The sequence below is a fragment of the Xenopus laevis genome, chromosome 3S, assembly GCF_017654675.1.
Source record: "Xenopus laevis strain J_2021 chromosome 3S, Xenopus_laevis_v10.1, whole genome shotgun sequence".
Lineage (NCBI taxonomy): Eukaryota > Metazoa > Chordata > Amphibia > Anura > Pipidae > Xenopus > Xenopus laevis.
The window spans coordinates 106,743,144-106,769,410 of NC_054376.1; the positions used below are offsets into that span (position 1 = coordinate 106,743,144).

At 40.6% G+C, this 26,267-nt stretch overlaps 1 protein-coding gene across 6 annotated transcripts in view; it reads left to right on the forward strand.

Moving 5' to 3' along the window:
• Positions 1-26,267, forward strand: part of ppp2r2b.S (protein phosphatase 2 regulatory subunit B, beta S homeolog) — a 219,626-nt gene that overhangs the window by 7,297 nt on the left and 186,062 nt on the right. The window contains exon 1 of one of the 6 annotated variants that reach the window (XM_018256156.2): positions 8,745-9,164. The exons of 2 other annotated variants lie outside the window; for them this stretch is intronic. In XM_018256156.2, the coding sequence (XP_018111645.1) occupies positions 9,020-9,164 (145 nt within the window). In that variant the 5' untranslated portion in view covers positions 8,745-9,019. Of the gene's footprint in view, positions 1-8,744; positions 9,165-26,267 lie in introns of those variants that run through there. 3 more of the 6 variants (XM_018256157.2, XM_018256158.2, XM_018256159.2) reach the window with 3 other exon arrangements.

Sequence of the window (26,267 nt, forward strand, 5' to 3'; positions counted from 1 at the left end):
TATACACTGGACCGGCATCATTTATTTAGCTATAGTGATGGGCAAGTTTGTCCCGTTCCAATTCGGCATAACATTTGTGAAACGGTGAAAAGTTTGCTGTGCAATGGAACGACTTTTCCGACATGTGTCCAAAAATTTTTGACGTCACCGAATTTTCTCGGCAGTTCCGCTGTGAATTTGTGCCTGGAGAATTTATTCGCCCATTACTATTTACTTTTTTCAGATTACAGGTAATCTGAATTTTAAATATAATTATTGTACCCCATATGTGGTTCAGTATTTTGTAACAATGGTACAGATACCAGAAAATCATGTTTATAGCAGTTTATACATAATTTCCATATTGACTATTGATTTGATTCAAGAGTACCAATAAAGATCAGGTATATGTACCAAGCACAATAATAATTATGAATAATTCGTTCTATCATATTCTGCTTAGAAATATTATGGGGTTAACAAGAAACTGTAGAGAGAGGGTTCTGACACTCTAAGGACAGTTTTTTTGTAGGAAGGAAGTTAAGGATGTTCAAAGCAAATAAACAAGATGTAACTAATAATACTCATCATTGCAATGCGGGTGATCCAGAAGAGAGGAATATGATAGATAAGGGAGGATTTAACATGCTAAACAGATTGTAACAAAGTAGGATCCCTTTATGAAATCCTCTGCCACAAGTGGTAGCAGTGCCGGGCAATGGCCGCCGGGAGCCCCAGGCAATCCTGCCAGCCATGACACACTCCGCCCACCGCGCAGCCATGCAAAAAGGAGGATGCTCTTGTGCCTCCTTTTTCAGTGGCGGACTAGGGGTAGGCTGCTTATGAGGTACGTGCCTGGCGCCCCCAAGCTTTGTGCCCTAGTCACGTGCCTCTTCTGCTTACCCCTAGTTCCATCCCTGAGTGGTAGAGCACTAAGGGGCCCAAAGTCACCTTTTGCTGAATCCAGTGCTGTGACAAAGAGCTGTGGGTACAACACATCCTCGTACTTAAAGGAACAGTAACCCAAAAAACATCTTTTAAGTAAAGAAACCATAATATACTGTTGTGCCCTATGCCCCCAGTGGGTGCCCTACACTGCCTGCCCTATGATCCCTGTGTGTGCCTTACTCTGCATGCCCTTTGATCCCTGCATGTGCCATACTCATCTGCCTGCCCTATGCCCCCTGTGTGTGCCCTAATTTGCCTGCCCTATGCCCCATGTGTGCTATACTCTTCCTGCCCTATGCTCCCTGTGTGTGCCATACTCTGACTGCTCTATGCTCCTTGTGTGTGCCATACTCTGCCTGCCCTATGCTCCCTGTGTGTGCCATACTCTGACTGCTCTATGCTCCTTGTGTGTGCCATACTCTACCTGCCCTATGCTCCCTGTGTGTGCCATACTCTGCCTGCCCTATGCTCCCTGTGTGTACCATACTCTGCCTGCCCTATGCTCCCTGTGTGTGCCATACTCTGCCTGCCCTATGCTCCCTGTGTGTGTCATACTCTGCCTGCCCTATGCTCTCTGTGTGTGCCATACTCTGACTGCTCTATGCTCCCTGTGTGTGCCGTACTCTGCCTGCCCTATGCACCCTGTGTGTGTCATACTCTGCATGCCCTATGCTCCCTGTGTTTGCCATACTCTGCCTGCCCTATGATCCCTGTGTGCCATACTCTGCCTGCCCTATGCCCCCTGTGCGTGCCTCTACCTGCAAATGAGACAAAGAAACTTTGCATATGACATTAGTGGAAATAAACTAAGCAATACGAGAGAGAAGTATAGCGTATCTTGGTCTCTTATCTTTTAAATGGTTCCATAACTGCTGTTAGCTGAGCTGCGGTAATTACAGCACAGTAGGGAGCCACCTCAATTCATTCTTATTAAATCAAAAAGGATGGAAATCTAAAAGGAAATTTTTATATAGTGCTCTCTCTCATGGGATTCAAAGCACTTTATGGAATTAATAACGATCAAGGAAGTCATCACAGTGGCACTAAGGGGGGCTGTAGCAAAGATTTCCCTGTACAGGAATCTACATTGCAGCCATAGATGCATTTCACATTCTGTTTGAGCAGGAAAAGTTGTTATAGAGGAGTACAGACTAGAGCTGGCCATAGATGTTGAGATTTTTAAAAGATCAGATCCTGATCGTGAGACCACGATCTTCTCAGAACGATCGTACGATCCTACGAATCTACCATCAACTAAAAAGACCAATTTACGGGGAGCTGCCTGCTTGGCCCTGCAAACATAGAGAGATTGCACTGGGACCGACGAAGATTTTTTAACCTGGCCGATCAATTTCCCGACAGATGTCGGACGAAAAATCGTAAGATGTACGATCGTTCGAATCCCACTAACCACACGATAATTTAAAAGGATTGGTCGGGCTTCCCTAAAATCGGTCGTTCGGCAAGAAGAATCGTCGCGTCTATGGGGAGCTTTAGTGGTAATTACTTTATTTACCAATGCAAAAAAGGATTAGCCTGCAGCACCAGAATGAACAGCTGTAAGACTGCAGAATAAAATGCAAGGTTCTCACTGGTGCTGATTTATTATCCTTCAAGCATTGGGCTGAAGGAATGGGATGTAAGAAAATGTGAACATCGATTGCTTTTTTTCCCCCTTGTGCTGGATTTTTCTTCAATGAACAGAGCTCCATTTGATCACCTTTCTTTCCCCTGCCCTGTGTTTCCTTTTAAGTATAAAACAGCTATATTTATTATTATTTTTTTTTTTTTATAATTCTTCTAGTTGATGTTTAGGTAAAGGTAAGGTAACGCATTTCAGGTCACGAGCAAACACGCACTGTCATATTCAGCATATGGCTTTTTTTTTCTCACCATAAAATTGCACGAGATGGAGTTGCAAATAATATCTAAATTTGATACTATCGTAAAGCCTGATGTACCCTTAACACTTTTCTTTAACGTGTGAGATTCTCACGAGTTTAATAGCAGGAAGCCAAGAGATTTTACATTCACAGATATCCTAGCAAGTTCAGCGGGAGGTGTCAATACTGTATGTTTGAATGTCATGCGTGTCATGGTATACCCTTCCTACCTGTAACTATTCTAATAATGGTGCTGTTACTAGGGCTGCCTATAGTAGTGGGTAATGCTCCTGGGCAAAAGAAAATGTACAGGGCCCCAGTTTTTTAAAGATGAATATCGATTTTCTTGCCTGAACCCCCATTAACTGATGTTGCAAGTGCAATTTTCTGAGCCTGACTGTCAGGAGCTCTGTGGGTTGTAGTTTTACATCAAATAAAGGGCCCCATGTAAGTAGGGCTGAAATGTCATATTGCCTTACTATAGCTATAGCTACTCCCCTTGCTAACCTGTGTGCTCTGTATATGGTACATTGCTGAGCTTCACCTTAAAATTCTGAATTGCAGTGGTTCTGCAGACATTAGGCAAATGTTGCCATTAAGTTATCAGAAATCTATAACAGGGAGTTGCACAAAAATATATGCAAAAGGGGAATGTACCTCATTTATTAAAGCTACCTATGCAAATTCAGAGGGTAGGGACACACACCCACCCTTTTCTGGGATTGTTAAACCACTTGGGTATTTTTTTATTTAACCTGGCCAAATAGCTTTGTTCGGCCAGCTTTATATAAAACACGGAAAGTGGTAATTTGCAGGGACTGGGCTGACAGAACACCGGGAAAAAACTGGGTGGGTCCCTGCCAGCCCAGACTTGGCCCCCCCATTGCTGGCATGCATGTGAGCTTTTTGTGCATGCAATTTTACGCGCATGTGTGTCACTATGGTTTTTTGCACATGCGCGTCGGTGCAGTTTTTTACGCATGAGCAGTCGGAGGGGGCCCCCGGGGACTGTCAGGAGGGTTCATTGTTGTGCAGCCCCGGTGGGCCCTGAAGGCTCCAGTCCGACCCTGGTAATATCGATTGGTTGCAATGGGTTACTGCACTGAGGCAGATTTACCAAGCGTTAGGAAATGAGCCCCATTTACTACTAATGCTACCCATAGGAACCTATCAGATGTTTGCTTTCATGATTCTACTAGCAGAATCACTAGATTGTTTGTGATTAAAATTTAGTTAGCTCCACTGGGGAAAGGGATTGATGTGAATCATGACTAATCTCTATAAAACACAAAGTAACATGCTGGTGCTGTATTCATAAAGGATAACTATGCTCCATTAAAGCAAAAGGCATCTATCCGCTGTGTGTGAGAGATTAAACAGGATGCAGTAAATTCCGTAGCTTCCTGCAAGAGGAACTCTCAGTAGTTAATGTTTTCATTTACCAAAATAGAATTAAATACTAGCCCGAATCTGGCACAGGCCTCTTTGTACATAATCAACAACAAAAACTGGTGGCAAACACACAGTAGTTTATTCCCATAGGGGTTATGGAAATAACAATGTACCAACACAACTATATCAGAACAATATGTGGGTGGGCAACCCCTAAAAAGGTAAACTATTAAAATAGAGGACCAAGAGATTTACAAGTGAGTGAGATGGGGGAATAATGGGTCATGCCAGGGGAAGAGAGGTTGTTGTGCCCAGAACGACCCATAAAAGCAATTACTAGTGGTAAATGCAGAAAATACTGAACTATTCTTAAAAAGGCCACGCTTGACCCAGCCTGTCTATCCAATTACCGTCCTGTCTCCCTTTTACCACTTGCCTCTAAACTCCTAGAGCGTATTGTGTTCTCCCGTATTACTAACTTTCTACACACCCATGATCTGTTGGACCCTCTGCAATCTGGTTTCCGGCCTTGTCACTCTACTAAGACTGCTTTGTGCAGAGTTACAAATGATCTTCAGGTTGCCAAAGCCAAAGGTCACTTCTCCATCCTTCTCCTCCTTGACCTATCATCTGCATTTGATACAGTTGATCACTCTCTCCTGATGCAGATTCTCTATTCGCTTGGCATCCGTAACCAGGCTGCATCTTGGCTCTCTTCTTACCTTTCTAACCGATCATTCACTGTCTCCTATGATAACAAAACCTCATCTCCAGTTCCACTTAATGTGGGGGTGTCGCAAGGCACCGTACTTGGTCCGCTGTTGTTCTCCCTGTACACTCTGTCTTTGGGAGATCTCATCCATTCATTTGGCTTTAATTATCATCTGTATGCTGATGATACCCAAATATATTTATCCACCCCTTCATTAACAGCTGAAACAGAGGCTCAGATCTCTAACTGCCTCCTGGCTATCTCAAATTGGATGAACCAGCGCCACCTCAAACTCAACCTAACAAAAACTGAACTTATCATCTTTCCACCTGAGCCTGGTCCTACTCCCCTATTTACTATCTCTATTGATGACATGCTCATTAATCCTGTCAACTCAGCTCGCTGTCTGGGGGTAATCTTTGACTCCTCTCTCTCCTTCTCTGATCATATTAACACCACTGGCAAAAACCTGTCACTTTTTCTTACACAATATTGCCAAAATCCGTCCCTTCCTTTCACCTGATACATCCAAGACGCTCATGCATGCTCTCATCCTATCCCGACTAGATTACTGTAACCTTCTACTAACTGGCCTCCCTAACTCCCATCTCTCCCCTCTACAGTCTGTATTAAACACTGCTTTTATTTATTATCCTCCTCTCATCCAAAAGGGTACAGGCCCCTCCGCTGCTGAAGTCCTTATCATGGCTTCCTATAAAACAAAGAATAACTTATAAACTCCTCCTCTTAACCTTCAAAGCCCTTCATTCCTCTGCACCTAACTACATCTCATCTCTTGTTTCTCTATATGTTCCTGGCGGAAACCTCCGCTCCTCTCAAAGCAACCGCTTGGTTGTACCCCCCACTACTACTGCTGTTTCCCCTATCAAACCCTTCTCTCTTGCGACTCCTTACATTTGGAATGCCATTCCTGAATCTCTCAGGAGAGAATCCTCCTTCAGTGTTTTTAAAACAAAACTCAAAGACTACCTCTGGGAGCACCTGGATAACACCTAAACTGGTACTTATATAACAGTGTAACAAACTAACCCACAGCACCTTAATACCCCTCTGAGTTGTGTCTGTATGTTACCCTCCCATTTAGACTGTAAGCCGTAGGGTCCGCTAGCCTTTTGTTTCCTTGACACTGAGCACTTAATCTGCATTGTAATTATATTTTATATTTATGTGAATTGTATTCTAATAATGCACTTATTGTTACTTTTCATTCCAATGACCCCTTGTTTGTTACTACTAATTTATTGTTTTGTTGTACAGTGCTTTGCCCTCAAGGAGCGCTTTACAAATAAAAATATACATACACATACATACATACAACTATGTCTTTTTCATATGCTATTTAGACGCACTAAAAAATGCCTTTGTTTATTAATCCATCAACAGGGTTTATTAAGGTAATTAAATCTGGAACAGATTAACAATCCCACCTCAGTTCTGTAGAACCAGATAATACACATTCAACAGACTGTGGGAGTCAGCTTTGTGACCCTAGATACCGTTTAGAATTTGTTTTGCCAATTCTTGTAATTGCTTTTGTAGTTATACATTTCACTCATTATATGATGGCAGATGGTATCAATATCCTACCTTACACAACAGAGAAACCCAAATGTGAGGACCAGTTCAAAATATTGGCCATGCATTTCCATGTTTCTTACAAGATAATCACTAGGAAAATTGGATGGATATTAGTGTATTTTGGGCACTAATTTAATACACTAAATTTGGTGCTAGTTGTACTCCAGATTTCTGTGAATTCATTAAAGTGGTGTTCTGAAACAACAATCTAACGCCAAAGTTTACAAAAACATTGTACAAGGGGTGTTTTGTAAATGGCTTTAAAAATTGCATGCTGAAATTGTAAAAATGCATATACAGATATGGGACCAGTTATCCAGAATGCTCAGAATTTTCTGGATAATGAATCCATAATTCAGAGCTTTCTGGATAACGGGTTTCCGGATCCATTGTCTGTATTGCATTGTGAGTTCTAAATGCAGCGCTCTATTCTATTCGGCAGGACTACACGGCCGATTCCGACGCGCTGCGCAAAATCGCAGGCGTCACGTTGGATGCGACGGAAATAAGGGAAGTAATGCCAGTGTCACATCGTGTCGCATTGTTGATGCGACGCGGCACGACTGTCAGTTGCATCGTGCAGCGTCTGCATATGACAGTCGCATTGCATTGTTGATGCGACGCGGCACGACTGTCAGATGCAGATGCATTGTGCAGCATCTGCATATGACAGTCGCATTGCATCAATGCTGCAACACAATCCGGCAATTGAATTACTTACCTTATTTCCGTCGCATCCGACGTGACGCCTGCGATTTTGCCCATCGCGTCGGATCGCGGCGGAATCGGCTGTGTAGTCCTGCCCATTGTCTTCTGAAGGATGGGTCATGTGCAAGAAAATAGAGCATGTGGGGGGTCTTAAACTCTGAATGCATTAGTTAGCTGATGTGTTTATGGGTGTCAAACGTGAAACTCAAAAACGCACCAAATGCACAAAAAAGACCTATGTCCTAATGCTTTTGTGAATGTGACGTTCTTTAAACGTCAGTGTAACGCCAAGGATATTTTTGTACTCCACTTTCTGTGAATTATGCAGTAGAAAAGTAGAACTCATGGACAGTAAGGGCTTTTACAGATGAGCGTTTTTACTTGCGCTCCCCTGTATTCCGGTTTCAGCCGCAGGGGAGCGCAGGAGTAGACGCACTGAATAGTTTTCAATGTGGCTGTACACACACAGACGCATGTAATGGATGGTTGGGACGCAGCATGTTGCATTTTTCGGCGCTTACATGCGTCTGTGTGAGTACAGCCACATTGAAAAGTATTCAGTGCGTCTACTCCTGCGCTCCCCTGCGGCTGAACGCATGAAACCGGAACGCAGGAGATCGTAGGTAAAAACGCTTTTCTGTAAGAACCCTAACTGAACTAAACCACAAAAAGTGAGTCATTTGAGTTTAGAGACTTAACCCATAGCAATCAGTCAGTAATTAGTGCTGATTGGCCAGCTGTACTAGGACTAATAAAATAAATATTTTGAGCAGTTGTGTGAATTAAAGCTAAGAGTAAGGGCTCTTACACACGAGCGGTTGTAGCTGCGCTCCCCTGTGTTCCGTTTTTCTGCGTTCAGCCGCAGGGGAGCGCAGGAATAGAAGCATTACATTTTTTCCAATGGGGCTGTACTCACACAGGCACGTGTAGGCGCCGAATGCAGGAAAAATGCAGCATTTTGCGTCTCAACCTGCGTTTGGCGCCTACACGCGCCTGTGTGAGTACAGCCCCATTGGAAAAAATGTACTGCGTCTATTCCTGCGCTCCCCTGCGGCTTAACGCAGAAAAAACGGAACGCAGGGGAGCGCAGCTTCAACCGCTCGTGAGTAAGAGCCCTAAAGTTTATACCTGGCTTAAAATTCATAAGATGTAGGCATACTCCCCGACATATCCCTTTAATAAGTATATCTGAGTATGCTGTGCTATCTTGGGAGGAATTCTTCCTTGTTTGCTGGTAGAGGACCTTCACCATAGTGCATACCTATTTTATGCGGAATAAGAATAATAACCCTAAGGTGGGGGCTGCATATATTTCAGCATAGTATCAGAGCAATAGCTCACCAGTTGATGGTGCCTGCTGATAGGTTAAAATGTCTATTAGGTGCCCCATGTAAAGGGGAAATTGATAGGAATACATCAAATAGTGGGCTGCACGATTTCAGCAGAGTCCTGTATGAAGCATTTTCCTGTTGAGAGTTAAATCCATGACTATTAACAAATCAGACCCTCCCATTCCTTAGTATAGATGGTCCAATCATTGGCCACGGCTGTGGCCTACCTATTAGCTGTGCACTTTTTTTTTTTAACAAGTGTTGCTAACAGCCCATTATATGCAACCATAGTTTAATATTTACGTGAGACTAGATTGTCCCAAACAATTTTCCGCAGTATTGAGCAGTGTAAAACCAGTTTTGCAAACCAGGCGTTTAAAGAGTAATGCTTTTGGCTCTGTAGAGCATATATAGTTATTTATTGAACAGCAGTTCCCTGTCCTGGACTTTTGCTATCTATCACGGACATGCCCTGTTCTATAGAAGGCAGTGCCGGGTCTTGTGGCACTGGATGCAGTGTTATGATCCCAGAACTGCAGGAATCCATTATGTTTTCTGAAGAGACCCGCCATTGCAATGGAAAGGACACACGCAGGGAGAGAAAAGGTTCAGGTAAGCATTCATCTTGTTTCTGTTCATCTTGTTTCTGCCCACATACATGGACGGCCTTTTCATGGGGTGCCATTAATATTATTGTTTTTATACCATTTATCTTGCTGGCTTGCAGGGACTTATATTTATTCATTACATGAATAGTAGACAGTGTGGTGAACTGATATGGTGAGACTTTAAAGTTAACATCAGTAAAATTTGCATTCCACCTGCATTCGGCGCATGCCTGAGCCTCAGTTAGTACAAAATCATTTAAAAGAAGGGGCTGCAGGGAACACAGGTAGAAATGTCCCTTAATCAAAGCTGACCAGGCTGTGCTTACACGTTACCTATGTTCTGGACCTTAAAGGGATACTGTCATGTGAAAAAAACATTTTTTCAAAATGAATCAGTTAATAGTGCTGCTCCAGCAGAATTCTGCACTGAAATCCATTTCTCAAAAGAGCAAACAGATTTTTTTATATTCAATTTTGAAATCTGACATGGGGCTAGACATATTTTCAATTTCCCAGCTGCCCCAAGTCATGTGACTTGTGCTCTGATAAACTTCAATCACTCTTTACTGCTGTACTGCAAGTTGGAGTGATGTCACCCCCTCCCATTCCCCCCCCCAGCAGCCAAACAAAAGAACAATTGGAAGGTAACCAGATAACAGCTCCCTAACACAAGATAACAGCTGCCTGGTAGATCTAAGAACAACACTCAATAATAAAAACCCATGTCCCACTGAGACACATTCAGTTACATTGAGAAGGAAAAACAGCAGCTTGCCAGAAAGCATTTCTATCTTAAAGTGCAGGCACAAGTCACATGACCAGGGGCAGCTGGGAAATTGACAACATGTCTAGCCCCAATTCAATTGAATTTAAAAAAAACTGTTTGCTCTTTTTAGAAATGGATTTCAGTGCAGAATTCTGCTGGAGTAGCACTATTAACTGATGCGTTTTGAAAAAAAAAACATGTTTTCCGATGACAGGATCCCTTTAAGCTGCTGTCCCACTTGAAAACCTAAAAGGGGTACAATTTTCAGATGTGCCAACATCTCTTTATGGTATCTAAACAAAAGCAATGGTACAGTGAATACTTAGCTTTCCTGTGCTTAATTAGGGCAAATGCATGACGTCTTACAAATCCGTGCAGTCTGTCATGCATTTAAAAAGTGATCATCCATGCAACATAGAAATATTTTTTTGTCCAGCCCTTAACAGACTCCCGAGTATCTTCCAGAGTCTCAGCCTGCCACCTTAAAATAATGCAGCAGGTAAGACTATCCTGATATGTATCTGTAACTTCCACAATTAGTTAAACTTAAAGGGGAACTCCACTTACAATTCTTTTGCATAATAAAAGAAAACATTCTAAGAATTTTATGCAGTGTTTTACAATTTATGATAACACTAATTTAACAAACAAGGGCACAAGGGTTACAGAATAAAAATAGGACTAGAGGGCCCGGCTTATAAAAGATAATAATCTGGAACAGCTGCCACATGTGGATGTTAAAAACAATTGGTGATTACTGCTTTCAACTGCTATTACATTTACAAATACCTTTTTAAAACCATTGATGTCTTTCTAATTAATGTATTAAAGATTAGAGTTACATTCAATTTCATTTTGCAACAACAACAAAATCGGCAGAGTTTCCCGTTAAGCAGCGTTTGATTATTTTCTGTTTGGTAGGCTTTGCTGGGTAAGAAACAGTAGGACTAGAGATACACATATGCTCATACATATCAAAGCTATCTAACAATCTGTATCACTGCTTTTCTTTAAGTCGAATCCCTTTAAGGGCTGGGACACACTGGGCGATTTGGGGAGATTTAGTCGCCTGGCGACTAATCGCCGCGACTTTCCAATCTTCCCCGAATGCTTCCCCTCTCTCTGCGCCTGGCTAAAATGAAAAATCGCCTGCGCTAATCACACGCGGCGATTCGTTTTCCGAAGTCGCCCGAAGTTTCCTCGTGAGGCAACCTCGGGCGACTTCGGAAAACGAATCGCTGCGTGTGATTAGCGCAGGCGATTTTTCATTTTAGCCAGGCGCAGAGAGAGGGGAAGCATTCGGGGAGAAAAGTCGCTGCAATTAGTCGCCAGGCGACTAAATCTCCCCAAATCGCCCAGTGTGTCCCTACCCTAAATGTACAGTATTCATTTAATGGGAAAAGTGGTTAAATTCAGTTTAACTTTGGAGATGTTTAGTTAAAAGTCTGGACATAGAATATTATGTACAGTGAGTCTTTTGTATCCAAATGTATTTTAATATGGGTGGTAGCTAACATATTGCCTGTTCTTTTCAGGTGGAACATTTCCATACGCTGCAAATAGGGAACCCCCAGATGAAATAAGATTAACCAAGCAGCAAAGCATAAATAAAGTATTTTTCAAACATAGGCGTACCATTACTATCTTATGCAGCTTTAGGGTCAGGGGAGATTAGTTGCCCAGTGACAAATCTCCTCTTCTTCAGGTCGAGTAATCTCCCCGAACTTCCTCCCCTGTCTTCCTGCCAGCTAAAATGTAAATCGTCGGCGGGATGGAACTTGGAGCAATTTGTTTTCCGAAGTCGGCCGAAGTTGAATCACGAGAAAACTTCAGACGTCTTCAGAAAATGAATCGATCTGCTGGCGATTTACATTTTAGCCGGCGGGAAGGCAGGGGAGGAAGTTCGGGAAGATTTAGTTGCCCCAAAGAAGAGGAGATTTGTTGTCGGGCGACTAATCTCCCCGAATCTGCCTGTGTGCCCTTAAGTCTTGCTCGGAACAAATACTGTTCAGAAGTGATTTACAAATCACTTTACAGTCTTTTACAGTCTTTCCTAAAAGTTGAAATATTCTAGTGTCTCCAGTAATATCCTGACCCCGTCTAAAAAAACAAATGCTTTGTAAGACTATAAATTTATTGTTATTGCTACTTTACTCATCTTTCTATACAGGCCCTTTACTATTCATATTCCGGTCTTTTACCAAAGTATGGTTGCTAGGGTAATTTAGACCATAGCAACCAGATTGCTGAAATTGCAAACTGGAGAGCTGCTAAATAACTCAAAAACCACAAATAATGAAAAATTAAAACCACTGTCTTCATACTAAAACATAATATAAAGGTAAACACCCCTTTGAGCAATAATTGGCAGAAGGAAACTGCCCCAGGCAGGTTTAGCCACTTCTTTGATTTAATTTAATGGTGGGACGAGTTGAAGTGTTTTTTCCTGCCCAAAGAACTACAAAATGAGGGGATAGTATTAAATAACTGGTCCTAGACGTACTCTGGTTTTGTCAAAAGCTTACCTGTCTGTTAAATGCCAGCTTTAACTGCAAACAATCTCAAAATAAAACACTTATTTTCACAGTACTTTATTGCCGTCAAACCAATAAAGCGAATAAGGGGAAAAAAAACGTTAAACTGATGGATGAAACCATATGACAAAAAACTCAGTTATGAAATAAGGTGTACATAAATGTAATTATAGTCTGTATACTGTCGTAAGACTCTGTGCTTCAATCATAATACTAGGCAAAGTGTTCCATGCGCTCACTATAATAACTGTATTGCTCTTATGTGGCCATTACCCTCTCAAACCTTTAAATTGATATCATAAAAAAGAAGCATCTCTGATCCATTTATATCACCTGGAGAAAGAAAACAATATTATTTATTTGTGATAATGCGACGGCTCAGAGAACAAGAGCTTATAAATGGTTGCAGGTAAGCATTTGTTTTGTTTTTTCTAGCTTGGGAACAAGAGAACGTCTACTGTGATTACGCCTTTGCCCTTACTGACTTGACTATCTAGTCTGCAAAGTTAGATCTCTGTGCAATGGTTTATTTGCTTTTCTAGGAAACAAGAAACAATAGTGAGTAATGGCGCTCAGTCTTGAGGTCTCTCCTCTTGCCCACAGCAGTGTTTGTGTGAACAAAACAAGCAAAATAGTTTATATCTGACTCATGCAAAAATAAAGAAGGCTGGAATAAAAACTGGTCACTGCAGCTCTACAAAACAAAGCCCTTATTATTTATAGCCACAGATACTAGGAATATGGGGGCCTTCTTAATATTCATAAAGCATAACAGAGTATACAGAGAGCTGCACTGTATAACTGGCAACATAAAGAGAGGTTTAGAACTCAATGCACTTTATAAAATGCAGGTTGCAAAGAGTGGATCTTTACCCAATTTGACCAACAATTTGCTTGGCCATCATAAACAGGGGCCTAGGGAAACCCATCAGTGGAGGACAGGATCAACACGCCAATGTGGTCCTCATCTGATGGGATTTTTTAAGATGCCCAATAGATTTCTGACTGATTTATGGTCAGATATTGATCAGCAAGGTCACATACATGGTCTACTATACAGCTCACATGATCTGGAGGGACAAAGTCATCGGATTTTATGAGCCTGTATATGGCTACCTTGAGATTTCAATCTGTCACTGTGCTGTTGGTGCTGCTATAGGACATTCCCTGCTGTGTCGGGCAGTTTTCTTGTGCCTATGTGTCCAGACTCATGAGCATTGATTAACAGACACGTATATAATGTATAAATGATTCCCAGCTAAGTGGATACATTGCCTCCCCAGGTATAAACTGCCAAACTGGCACTTACATAAAACACAGAGCTGAAGCCAATGTAGAGTGGTGACAGATCCTTACTGTTGGTGTTTCTCTGAAGATATCACATCTGTCCCTGTCACTTAAGGGATTGCCTTTTAACACAGTGCTCTGTTCTGACTCTATAATGAAATATTCATATCTGGATGGATACAAGCTTATTTGAAAGCCGTTCCTTTACTTTGTAGTATGGCAGCTCAAAACATATCTAAGGTACCACATGGCACCTGATCTAGAGTTTGTGATAGATTTACTGTTGACATACATGCAAAGCAGTTACTCCAGGTAACTTTTTAACATCTTTGTGTAACAATGGGTCCTTTTATCTTTAAAGTTTAATAGAACAGCTTTCAAACGAGATTGAAAGAATTATTCCAAGAGGAATATGGATATTATCATCATTATGGAAACTATTACATCTCTGTTCAAAAGGGAAGCTTACCTTTAAACCTTTAAATGATATAGAACAGATTTTCTGAGCAACTTTTCCACTGAGCATTCATTTTACCCTATTTTTATGTAATTTATTTTAGCCTTCCAATTTCACCCTTTTCCAGCTTGCAACTGCCAATGACAACCAAAAACTGTAAATTTTAGGTTTATTGTTCTTCATTTTTTATAGCTTATTTTCTATTCTGACCCTCTTCTATCCCTTTTCCATATTTCACCTGGTTACTATGGCAAATATGGGTAAGCAGCCTGTTCAGATTCCAAGCATGGAAGATGCAGAACAAATAAAAAAAAAAGACTAATTGCAAGTTGTCTTTGGATATAACTAATTCTATCCCACATGGTTACTATATAAAATATGGGTTAGCAATCAGTTTGGATAAATGCATGAGAAGTGGTGGCCAACTGCAAGTTGTTCTTCTGTTTGACTCTACTCTAAAGATAGACAGCATGGGATCCTTAAAATAACTCTCAAAAGATCTGAAAACAAAGATGGTTTAGTGTCATTGTTTAGGGGGAAGGCTACAAAAAGCTGTCTCAGAGGTTTAAACTGTAAGGAATGGAATCAGGAAATGGAAGGCCACAGGCACAGTTGCTGTAAAACCCAGGTCTGGCAGGACAGGAAAAATACAGGAGTGACATATGCAGAAGATTGTGAGAATGGTTACAGACAACCCAACGATCACCTCCAAAGACCTGCAAGAACATCTAGCTGCAGATGGTGTATCTGTACATCGTTCTACAATTCAGAGCAATTTGCACAAAGAACATCTGTATGGCAGGGAGATGAGAAAGAAGCCATTTCTGCACTCACGCCACAAACAGTCGCTTGTTGTATGCAAAAGCTCATTTAGACAAGCCACAGTCATTTTGGAACAAAGTGCTTTGGACTGCTTGACAAAAATTGAGTTATTTGGTCATGACAAAAAGCGCTTTGCATGGCGGAAGAAGAACACCGCATTCCAAGAAAAACACCTGCTACCTACAGTCAAATTTGGTGTAGGTTCCATCATGCTGTGGGGCTGTGTGACTAGTTCAGGTACTGGGGCCCTTGTTAAAGTCGAGGGTCGGATGAATTCTATGGGAATTCTATTCTGAAAATCTATGGGATGATATGAAGCAGGCTGTCCATGTTGGGCAGCCATCAAATTTAACTGAACTGGAGAGATTTTGTATCTAGAAGCTGTTACATTTGCAAAAGGAGGCTCAACTAAGTATTGATGGAAGCTGTTACATTTGCAAAAGGAGGCTCAACTAAGTATTGATGGAATATCTCTGTTGGGGTGCCCAAATTTATGCACCTTTCTTATTTGGTTATCTTTAACTTTGTCACTGCTGAAATACTACTGTTTCCATTAGGCATGTTATATATTAAAAGGAAGTTGCTACTTTGAAAGCTCAGCCAATGATAAACAAAACTCCAAAGAATTAAGAGGGGTTCCCAAACTTTTTCATATGACTGTATATACACAAGGGAGTGCCTAACAAATTGGAGCAGCTCTGATATACTTTGCTTCCATATTAAACTTGATTTAAAGCCTTGCATTGCAATATTGACCTTGAAGCTACAAATAATATGTCAGTTTGAAGGTATAGCATATGGATTTCAATTAGAGTTAAAGAGAAGGAGAGAGGGGGACTGGAAATAACACTGCTACAGCTGGTATTATGTGTATAGAAGGTATGATTGGGCTAGTGCCATATTAGTTAACCGAGTCCTTTGTGCCCTAGGTGATAAACATGCCAGTATATTTTTCAAAATCTTACAAATTATGCAATGCCAGACTAATGCCATCTTCATTTCATTATCAAAGGAGTTATCTACCTTATGTTCAGATTGTTCACCAGAAATAAAGATTTTTTTCAATTGTTTTCTATGTTTTATTTCTTATGGGTTTTTCCAAAATTTTAAAGGGGTTGTTCACCTTTAAATTAAATTTTAGTATGATGTAGGGCATGGGGTTCCCAACCTTTTTTTACCCGTGAGCCACATTCAAAAAGTGGGAGCAACACAAGCATGCAAAACGTTCTTGTGGTGCCAAATAAGTGCTGTGATTGGCTATTTGGTAGCCTCTATGTAGACTGGCAACCTACAGGAGACTCTGTTTGGCAGTACATCTGGTTTTTATGCAACTAAAACTTGCCTCCAAGCCTGGAATTCAAAAATAAGCACCTGCTTTGAGGCCACTGGGAGCAACATCCAAGGGGTTGGTGAGCTACTGGTTGGGGATCACTGATGTAGAGAGTGACATTCTGAGAGATTCATTCAAGCTTTCATTTTTTAATTATTTGTGGTTATTTAGCTTTTTATTCAGCAAGTCTCCAGTTTGCAAATTTTTGCAATCCTGTTGCTAGGATCCGAATTTAACCTAGCAACCATGAACTGATATGAATAAGAGGCTGGAATATGAATAGCAAAGGACCTGAATAGAAAGATGAGTAATAAAAAGTAGCAATAACAAGAAATGTGTAGTTTTACAGAGCATTTGTATTTAGATGGGGTCAGTGACCCTCCTTTGAAAGCTGGAGTCAGAAGAAGAAGGCAAATGAATTAAAAACTATAAAAAAAATAAAATAAATAAAAATAATGAACACCAATCAAAAATTTGCTTAGAATGAGCCATTCTATAACATACTAAAAGTCAATTTAAAGGTGAACCAAGTTTAATTAATTTAATATTCCTGTCTCTGGTGTCTGTCTGGCAGCTCAGTGACCCAGGTGCAGATTCTGATACAATTTTCTACATTAGTTGATACATTATCAGCAGTGTCTGTGTAATATTTGCAACTATTGTATCAATTCTAACAGCTGCCTTTAATGAAAATTAGGAATTTTGCTCAGCAGGGACAAAGAACAGAAATGTGTCAACTAAATGTATAAATTTACAGTTACAGCACTTAGTGCTACTAATCACCATTGTCTAGTTCCAACATCTCTAATACATTGTTTAATCATCATATTATTCTGTTATCAAGAAGACCGTGAGCTTTGTAGCCTGCCCATTTAATTGCTTATGAATGTCAACTCCCAGCACGTAGCAAGAATTGAGGGGACAGAGGGCCACAGCAGATCAGCTCTAACCCGAAGGATATGTATAGTTCTTGGGTTTACTACACTCAATACACCATTAACGTTAGTGTTTTGTTTTAATTGGGCTATAACAGTATTGTGTAAAGTAGCCACATATGAATGAAGATGGCAAAGTCTCAATGGCTGCCCAAAAAAGTTAATTCAGCTTGTAGTGACATTTTAACAGGAACATGTCATTATTTCTCTATAAACCAAGATACTAATACCTTTATCTTGTACAGGTTCACTTCTACTACCCCAGCACCTCTGCTCACTATGGGGCAAATTCACTAACCTCACAGTGCAACACTTCACCAAGCGTAGATTCGCCAGGACAACGCTAATTCACTAAAATCTGGTTGCGTCCAGGGTGCTGAACGCTGGCAAAGTTGCGCTAGTGTTTCTGTGCCAAGCAAAGCGAAGTTGCACTAGCGTTGCCTAATCTGCGTATGGCGGGAAGTTAAAGTTGAATGGACGTATATGTTGCAGCAAATACATTACACTACACAAGCCCGGGAAACCTTAATAAAATAAAATAGAGTTGTTATATTGCCCTACACATGAGCCCAGTGTATAGTTTGTGCCATATGTTAGGAAATGTAGGGGTACCCACAACTTAATTTACGCTCTTTTTCAGCCTATCACCCGGAAAAAAGGAAAAGATGCTAGCGTTTTTTTGGGACTTATATCAACTATTTTTTTAGGAACTCCTATCTACTCTATTGCACTTCGCCTGGTCTGAGGTGCAAAGCAAGTCTGGCACAAGAGGTAACGTTCTTTAAAACTCATTTTTGCCAGAGTGTAAATTCGCCTGGTGTTAGGGAGCGAAGTACCGCTAGAGTCTACCTCCTTCGATAGCCAAGTTATACCAGCGACCGTTAGTAAATCGGTGAAGTTCCGAAATGACGTCACACTGGCGAACTTTCGCCAGCGTTAGCCACTTCGCCCTTTAGTAAATTTGCCCCTATGTCACTGTTCTTAATAATAACATGCTTGGGGCTTTGTTTTGATAGGCTAATGTACTGCTTACCTTTGTCCTCCGATTTTTATTATATTGACCATAAGTGCACACGCATGCATATGGGTTGTTTTGCTTTTTTTGACCGGGCTGCTTTTTATTCCCAGTCCAGCCCTGCACAGTGTTGTAGTGTCACAGTGAGCTAGATAATACAGCAGCAGCTTGGGAAACCCAGGAAAATCAGCACAACTTGCACGTAAAGCAAATGGGATAGCAAAAACTGCCAATTGCACGGACCATTGATTGAAAAATGTTCTGGCCTTGCCAGCTTGACATTTATAGTACGGAATGTACAACATGTGATTAGAACCTAAAAAATTATATTAAGCATAGTTTCATTTGGGTCTGTGGAAGTGTTAGAGTAACGTGCTTCTTAGGATTTACATCAAGTAAGGTTCATGTAGAACTGAAGCAATATTGGTCTGAAGCCAGCTCCTGTTTAGAAAACTGTCTGGAAAACTGGCTGAATGATAGAAGGCTGAGTGGGGAATAATGGGACATTTTCTAGTTGGCTCAGTGTTTTAAGCAGAATACTGTTCCTCTGGGCTTCTGTCCTTGGCCCACACTTCAATGCTTTTATTAATGACCTTGAAGTTGGCATTAAGAACAACATATTTCTGTCTGCCAAGCAGCTTTATGCAAGGGATTGCACCCAAGGGACCATGTTTCTGTTCTACAGACAGAATTGAAAAACAGCCTTAAATGACAAAAAAAAAATCCTGCACTGAGGAAAGTAGAGTTTTACAAATTATTGCAAAATGTACTGTTTTTTTTTTAACAGTGAAAGGTTAGTAAGTAATTTTAATAGCAATGGATGTAATGTCGTGAGTAAATGCTAGATGTGTGCGTATATTTTTATATATATATATATATATATATATATATATATATATATATATATATATATATATATATATATATATATATACAGGGCCGCCATCAGGGGGTCACAGGGGGGACAGTTCTCCCGGGCCCGGAGGATTTTAAGCTGTGAGGGGGGCCCGGCCGAGCCGCACTTCACGTAGAGAAACCGGGCCCGGCGAAACTTTCATTGGTGTCAGCGGCTATTCCTATTGGCTGCGTCCCGTGCGTACACATGACGTCAGTACGCACGGGCGCAACGCTATTTAAACCGCCGGCACGCTGCCGCCTGCAGACAGAAGAGTGAAGACGCGGTTGGCGAAGGACAGTCTTCCGGGTGACGGCGATGATGCGGAAGCCCCCGCCGGATGCAGGAGGAGACAGCGCAGAAGAAGATGACAGCGCAGAAGAAGATGACAGCGCAGATGAAGAAGACCGCACAGAAGAAGAAGTCACCATGTGAGGGTGTGTAAGAGAGACCCCCCAGTTACAGGTAAGTGCCACTGACCACCAATGCCTGCCCCTATCCACCAATGCGACCCCCTGAACCCCCACGCAGGCCCCTGAACCACCAATGCAGGCCCCTGAACCCCACGCAGGGCCACGGGCCCCTGAACCACCAATGCAGGGTCACAGGGCCCCTGAACCACCAATGCAGGGTTGCAGGGCCCCTGAACCACCAATGCAGGGCCCCTGAACCCCATCCAGGGCTGTGGGCCCCTGAATCACCAATGCAGGGCCCCTGAGCCACCAACGCAGGGCCACTGAACTTCATGCAGGGCCGCAGGCCCCTGAGCCACCAATGCAGAGCCCCATAGCCACCAATGCAGGGCCCCTGAACCCCATCCAGCGCTGTGGGCCCCTGAATCACCAATGCAGGGCCCCTGAACCCCATGCAGGGCCCCTGAGCCACCAATGCAGGGCCCCTGAGCCACCAATGCAGGGCCCCTGAACCCCATGCAGGGCTGTGGGCCCCTGAACCACCAATGCAGGGCCCCTGAACCCCATGCAGGGCCGCAGGCCCCTGAGCCACCAATGCAGAGCCCCTGAGCCACTAATGCAGGGCCCCTGAACCCCTTGCAGGGCTTTGGACCCTTAAACCACCAATGCAGGGCCCCTGAACCCCCAATGCGGGCACCTAACCCATTCTGGGGGATACCAAAGAGCTACATTGGTGGCCAGGGGTCACAAAAAAACACTGGTGGCAGGGCCCCTCAGCAAGTCACTGACCACCAATGATTGCCCCTGACCCTCCATACAGCCCCTTGGCTTGCAGAAGGGTCTGGCCACCAGTGTTTTTTTTTTTGTGACCCCGGCCACCAATGTAGCTTTTCGACATCCCCCTGAATGGCGTGTTTTTATATATAATTTTAGTAGGCCGCCAGTTTTTTTTTTCTTGGGCCCTGCCTGGTTTTCTTAACTAGCCACAAATGTCCATGGGACCTTTGTACTGGTGGGGGCGTGGTTAGGGGAGGCGTGGCGAGGGGGGCCCAGAAAATGTTGTTGTGTGGGGCCCCGTGATTTCTGATGGCGGCCCTGTATATATATATATATATATATATATATATATATATATATATATATATATATAAATATATATATATATAAATAAACAAGGGAAAGTTGTGCTCACCACTAGTTTTTAAAATCATTAGGCGGGGGTGCAATGAGGGTGTGACCACAAAATACATATAGACAAATACAAGATTCCTCTGCACTCAACCCATTATCAATATATTTAAGACAGAGACATTTTGTGCATACTGCTACTGAACAATGCCTTACCCTTTAAACAACACAGGGATTGTTTGTCCATATATTGCAATATATTTAAGCTGGCCAACTACGTCAAAGTCATCCCATATCTGGCCAGTCCTATGTTCAATTTTCATCTGATTCATTAAGAATTCTATTGCTTCATTATACATTTTATAAAAGGGACGAATACGTTTTACCTGCAACTTACTAGCAGTGGGATCCCACTGGTGTCTAATAAAAGGGCAGCCAAGTTTGGGAGTTTTACTTTGAAAGCAGCTAGTAAGTTGCAGGTAAAACGTATTCGTCCCTTTTATAAAATGTATAATTAAACCATAGAATTCTTAATGAATCAGATGAAAATTGAGCATAGGACTGGCCAGATATGGGATGACTTTGACGTAGTTGGCCAGCTTAAATATATTGCAATATATGGACAAACAATCCCTGTTTTGTTTAAAGGGTAAGGCATTTTTCAGTAGCAGTATGCACAAAATGTCTCTGTCTTAAATATATTGATAATGGGTTGAGTGCAGAGGAATCTTGTATTTGTCTATATATATATATATATATATATATATATATATATATATATATATATATATATATATATATATATATATATATATATATATATATATATATATATATATATATATATATATAGTAATATAAATGTAATATAAGAAAAAAGTTAGTCCTTTAGTTTTAGTTGTCTCTTGCTGATCCTGTTTCATTCTCTCCACTGTATAAAAATCTCCAAAAGAATATTTGGGAATTTACATACTGTAATATACTGTTGTAAAAAGTGACCTAGTCTATAATGAAAGATTTTATGGGCCCCACAGCTAAATGTTTTAGCTCACATTCTATAAATATTAAAGGTGGCTGACACCTTTATATTAAACTTTTAGTATGAAGTAGAATCTGATATTCTGAGACAATTCACAATTGGGGTTAATTTTTTATTATTTGTGTTATTATTTTTTTTTGGTAGTTGCAGCATTGTAAATATACATTCTGTTTGGTCATGCACAACGATGGATACTGGTTTCCATGTGTGGCAGGGAAGGGGTACTGCCGATGATCGGGCCCCAGTGATGCGGTCTGTGTCACAACTCTGCTGGCCAATGGGACGGGTCTGTGGGGGGGTGTGTGCCTTACGCATGGGTCCGCACCTCCTGGCGCAAAGCGTTCTGAGGATACGCTTGACGTCTCAGCGGTAACTACCAATCGGAAGAATCCTAAGATCACGCGATGACAACGGAATGACGCTTTTTGACGACAAACACGGAACCTATTTCTACAGCGTCCCAAAATGGATCAATTATTTCGCCTTGAGAAAGCTTGTAAGCGAAACGCGCGTTGGCGAGTCGCTCATTTCCTAATTATTTTTAAGAATTGGTTCTTGGTGCTTTATTGGTTTGGATCTAATTCCTACTGCTACGGTCTTTTTTATCTCAACCAATCTTCTTTCCTTTCCAAGGGGCCGGTGATTTGTGGCTTATTAGGGTTAACTGAGTCTTCTTAAGATCAGGGCAAGTTAATTACCAAGGCCACAGTCTCGGTTACCCTGTCCTGCCTTCCTCTTTGTGGTGTCCCAGACTTAGAAAATAACAGGCAGTTAGTTTTGGGACAGCTCCACCCTCTTAAGTTTCATTATATCTTCTCTCTTTTCTGTTGACCTGTAGCGTGGGTTTTATTTTCACCCAATGTGGTCATATTTTAATTTAACGAGATCTTTGTATTTAATTTAATTCCCAGCACTCATCATACAAATATTAGTACTTGATTAATTTAATATACCTTTCCTTGCTCCTAACAATTCTCACCTAATTTAAGTCTTTTTCTCAATTAATTGCACTCCTTTGAGGAACTTTGTCATTTTATCTTTTTAGCTCTTTTTGGTTTATTTTAACCATGAATTGTTATTTAAGTTGAGAATGATAATTGACTAAACTACCTAATGGACACTATGCACTAATTGGCACTTTATACAATTTATGAATTATTTTAAAATCTAATAGCTGTTCAATTAATTAATCAATTGATTAGACAATTTTGCACTTTAATTTATTTATTCAATTAACTTATTTAAATCCTAAGAGATTTAATGTATGCTGGTTACTGATTAGGTTGTTACCCACGGGGTATCTTTTTTCTTTATAATTTTTAGCACTTTTTGATTCTCTGACGGTCGTCAGCCCTCGTGTGGAACCTGTGAGATCTCGTTTATTTAGGGAGTTAAGAGTTGTTTTCCCTATTTTTATTATTTTTTTTTAGTTATTTTGCTTTTTATTCAGCAGCTTTGCAATTTCAGCTGTCATTACTCTAGCAACTATGCATTGATTTGAATAAGAGACTGGAATATGGATAGGAGAGGGGCTGAATAGAAGATGAGTAATAAAAAGTAACAACTGTAAATGTATAGATTTACAGAGCATTTGATTTTTAGATGGGGTCAGTGACCCCCCATTTGGAAGCAGGAAAGAGTCAGAAGGAGAAGGCAAATACTTTAAAAACGATAAAGAGAATTAAAGCCAATTAAGAAGTTGTTTAGAATTAGCCATTAGATAACATACTTAATGTTAACTTAATGGTGAACCACCGCTTTAATAATAAATATATTGAACTTGTGTCTCTGTTAGTACTGTTCCCTCGATACTACTGCAGCTGCTGGAGTCTACTGACTATTGCTACACCCAGGGGCAGATTTGAAAATTTTTTATGGTCAAAACTGTCAAATTTGACTAGGGTGTTCTTGAAATTCGATTTTGAGTTTTTAAAAAAATTTGAATTCAATTTTCGAGATTTATTATACTCTGGCCCTTTAGGAACTCAAATTTGCCACCTAAAACCCTGTGCATAGTAAGCATTTTTAACCTTAATAGCCCATTGTCAGGGCTTCTTCTCCATGGCTATGTTAGCTGGTAGAGAAACATCCAAAAATGTTATTAGTATCCAAACGCACTTGAATATGAAACAAGCTACCAGCACTGTTGCTGCTAAGTTTACTAATCGTTATTCAAAAAATACAAACTTAAAACAAAAAGTTTTGAGGAGTACATAAAGTTTCCTCTACTATCAGCCTATGCAGTATTTAATTATTTGATGACCTGCCACTGCACTGACTTATGTATAAACACATTAAAATTATATAACACAAACTGTTGAACAGATTTATAACTGGGCTAAAAAATGAAATCGATACCATAATTACATCAAAATAACTATTAGGGGCACTTTTGGTTCAACAAACCATATTTTGAGGGCCCTAAAACTAATTTGCAGTGGGGCCCACTAACATCTAGATATGCCACTGCCCATAGATTTCATTATAATAAAGTAATCCAAATTTTTAAAAAAGTTATTTCCTTTCTTCTCTGTAATAATAAAACAGTACCTGGTACTTGATCCAAACTGAGATCTAATTACGCCTCATTGGAAGCAATGCCAGCCTATTGGGTTTATTTAATGTTTGCATGATTTTCAAGTAGATCTTTGGTATGAAGATCCAAATTGCAGAAAGATATGTTATCCGGAAAACCCCAGATCCCGAGCATTCTGGATAATAGGTCCCATACCTGTACATGGTAACCTCTAAATTCATGAAGTATATTAAGTATTTTTATTAAGGCACTCAAACCACTTTAAGCAATTGTGCTAAAAAAAAAAAAAAAAAAAAAAAAAAAATATATATATATATATATATATATATATATATATATATATATATATATATATATATATATATATATATATATATATATATATATATATATATATATATATATATATATATATAAAGTCCTTGGGTTTTCTCCGCACTCCAAATAGAAGTAAATGACCCAGGTGCTACCCATAAATGGAGTAAAATAAAAATATTTGTAGATGGGTGCACACCAGGAACGTTTAACACCAAGTTACTTAAAACATACTTTATTGTAGAAAATTATAAAAACAGGCCTGTTTTTATAATTTTCTACAATAAAGTATGTTTTAAGTAACTTGGTGTTAAACGTTCCTGGTGTGCACCCATCTACAAATATTTTTATATATATATATATATATATATATATATATATATATAATTTTTTTTTTTTTTTTTTTGTTCTAGTGTTTCAACAAGGTATACAAGTAAAAGGAATGTCTGAAGCTTTACAGTCTAGTTCAAGTAGCAAACAGACTGCATGAAGGGACAGGATAACTGCACGAAAATAGACATGCAGATGCTAGTTATTCATCAGGAATAGGGAGGAATGGACATGGTGTTTATGACTTATACAAAGGAATAGTGATGGGCGAATTTGCGCCGTTTCGCAAATTTGCGAAACCGCGCCGTCGTCTCATTTTTGACGCCGGCGCACGTTTTTTTGACGCCGGCGCCCGTTTTTGACGCCAGCGTCCGTTTTTTCGTAAAAATTTTTTTTGCTGCCGGCGAATTCTTGCCATGAATTTTCACAGGCGTTTCGCGAATTTATTCGCTGGCGGCGAATCGCACAAATTCGCTGCGAATTCGCGCCTGTCGAATAAATTCGCCCATCACTACAAAGGAAGAAACAACTGCTCACTAAGAGGAACATTGCTGCCCATCCCAGATTAGCCACAAGGCAGTTGGATGTACTAGTAGACTTATACAATAGTTGCTTTATGCAGAAAAGTTATACTCTGTACAAATGTTTTGGCACAACATAAAATGAGTTCCACATTCAAGACCTTAAATGTGTCGGAGTTGAAACAGTCCTTGCCTAAAGCACATATGACCTTCACATATGGATATTCGTTTGTGAGTGTCCCACAGCTCCCCATTACCGTCATCTAATAGTTATTAGCTACTGACTCAGCATGAAAGGGAATCAATAAAAAATATGGACACTCTATTATTAAGCTACATAATATATTGTGCTCCATCAGTGGCGTAACTAGATATTACTGGGACAACAGCAGATTATTTTTCAGGCCCCCAGGTTGACCAGTTTTACCAATATTTATTTAAATTGCATATGAATTAGGACCTCATGGAGCCCCTATACCTCCCGGGCCCCCCCTGCAGCCGAAGAATCTGCTTCCTCTATAGTTACGCCCCTGTGCTCCATTGTACTTCCAAGGAAAACTATACCTCCCTTTTTGACATGAACTCATTTAGTTGGGCTGATGTAGAAAAGGTGAACACTATCTGAACTTCCAGTAATAAAACATAAATTCTTTACACAGACATACCCGATTCCACAGAAAGAAGCCATAATACTTTACAAACCATTTTCCAAACCCTTTTAGGATTACAGTGTCGTGCAACCCCTTTGTTGCATTGTGAAGTGATGGGTTCTGGGACTTGAAAT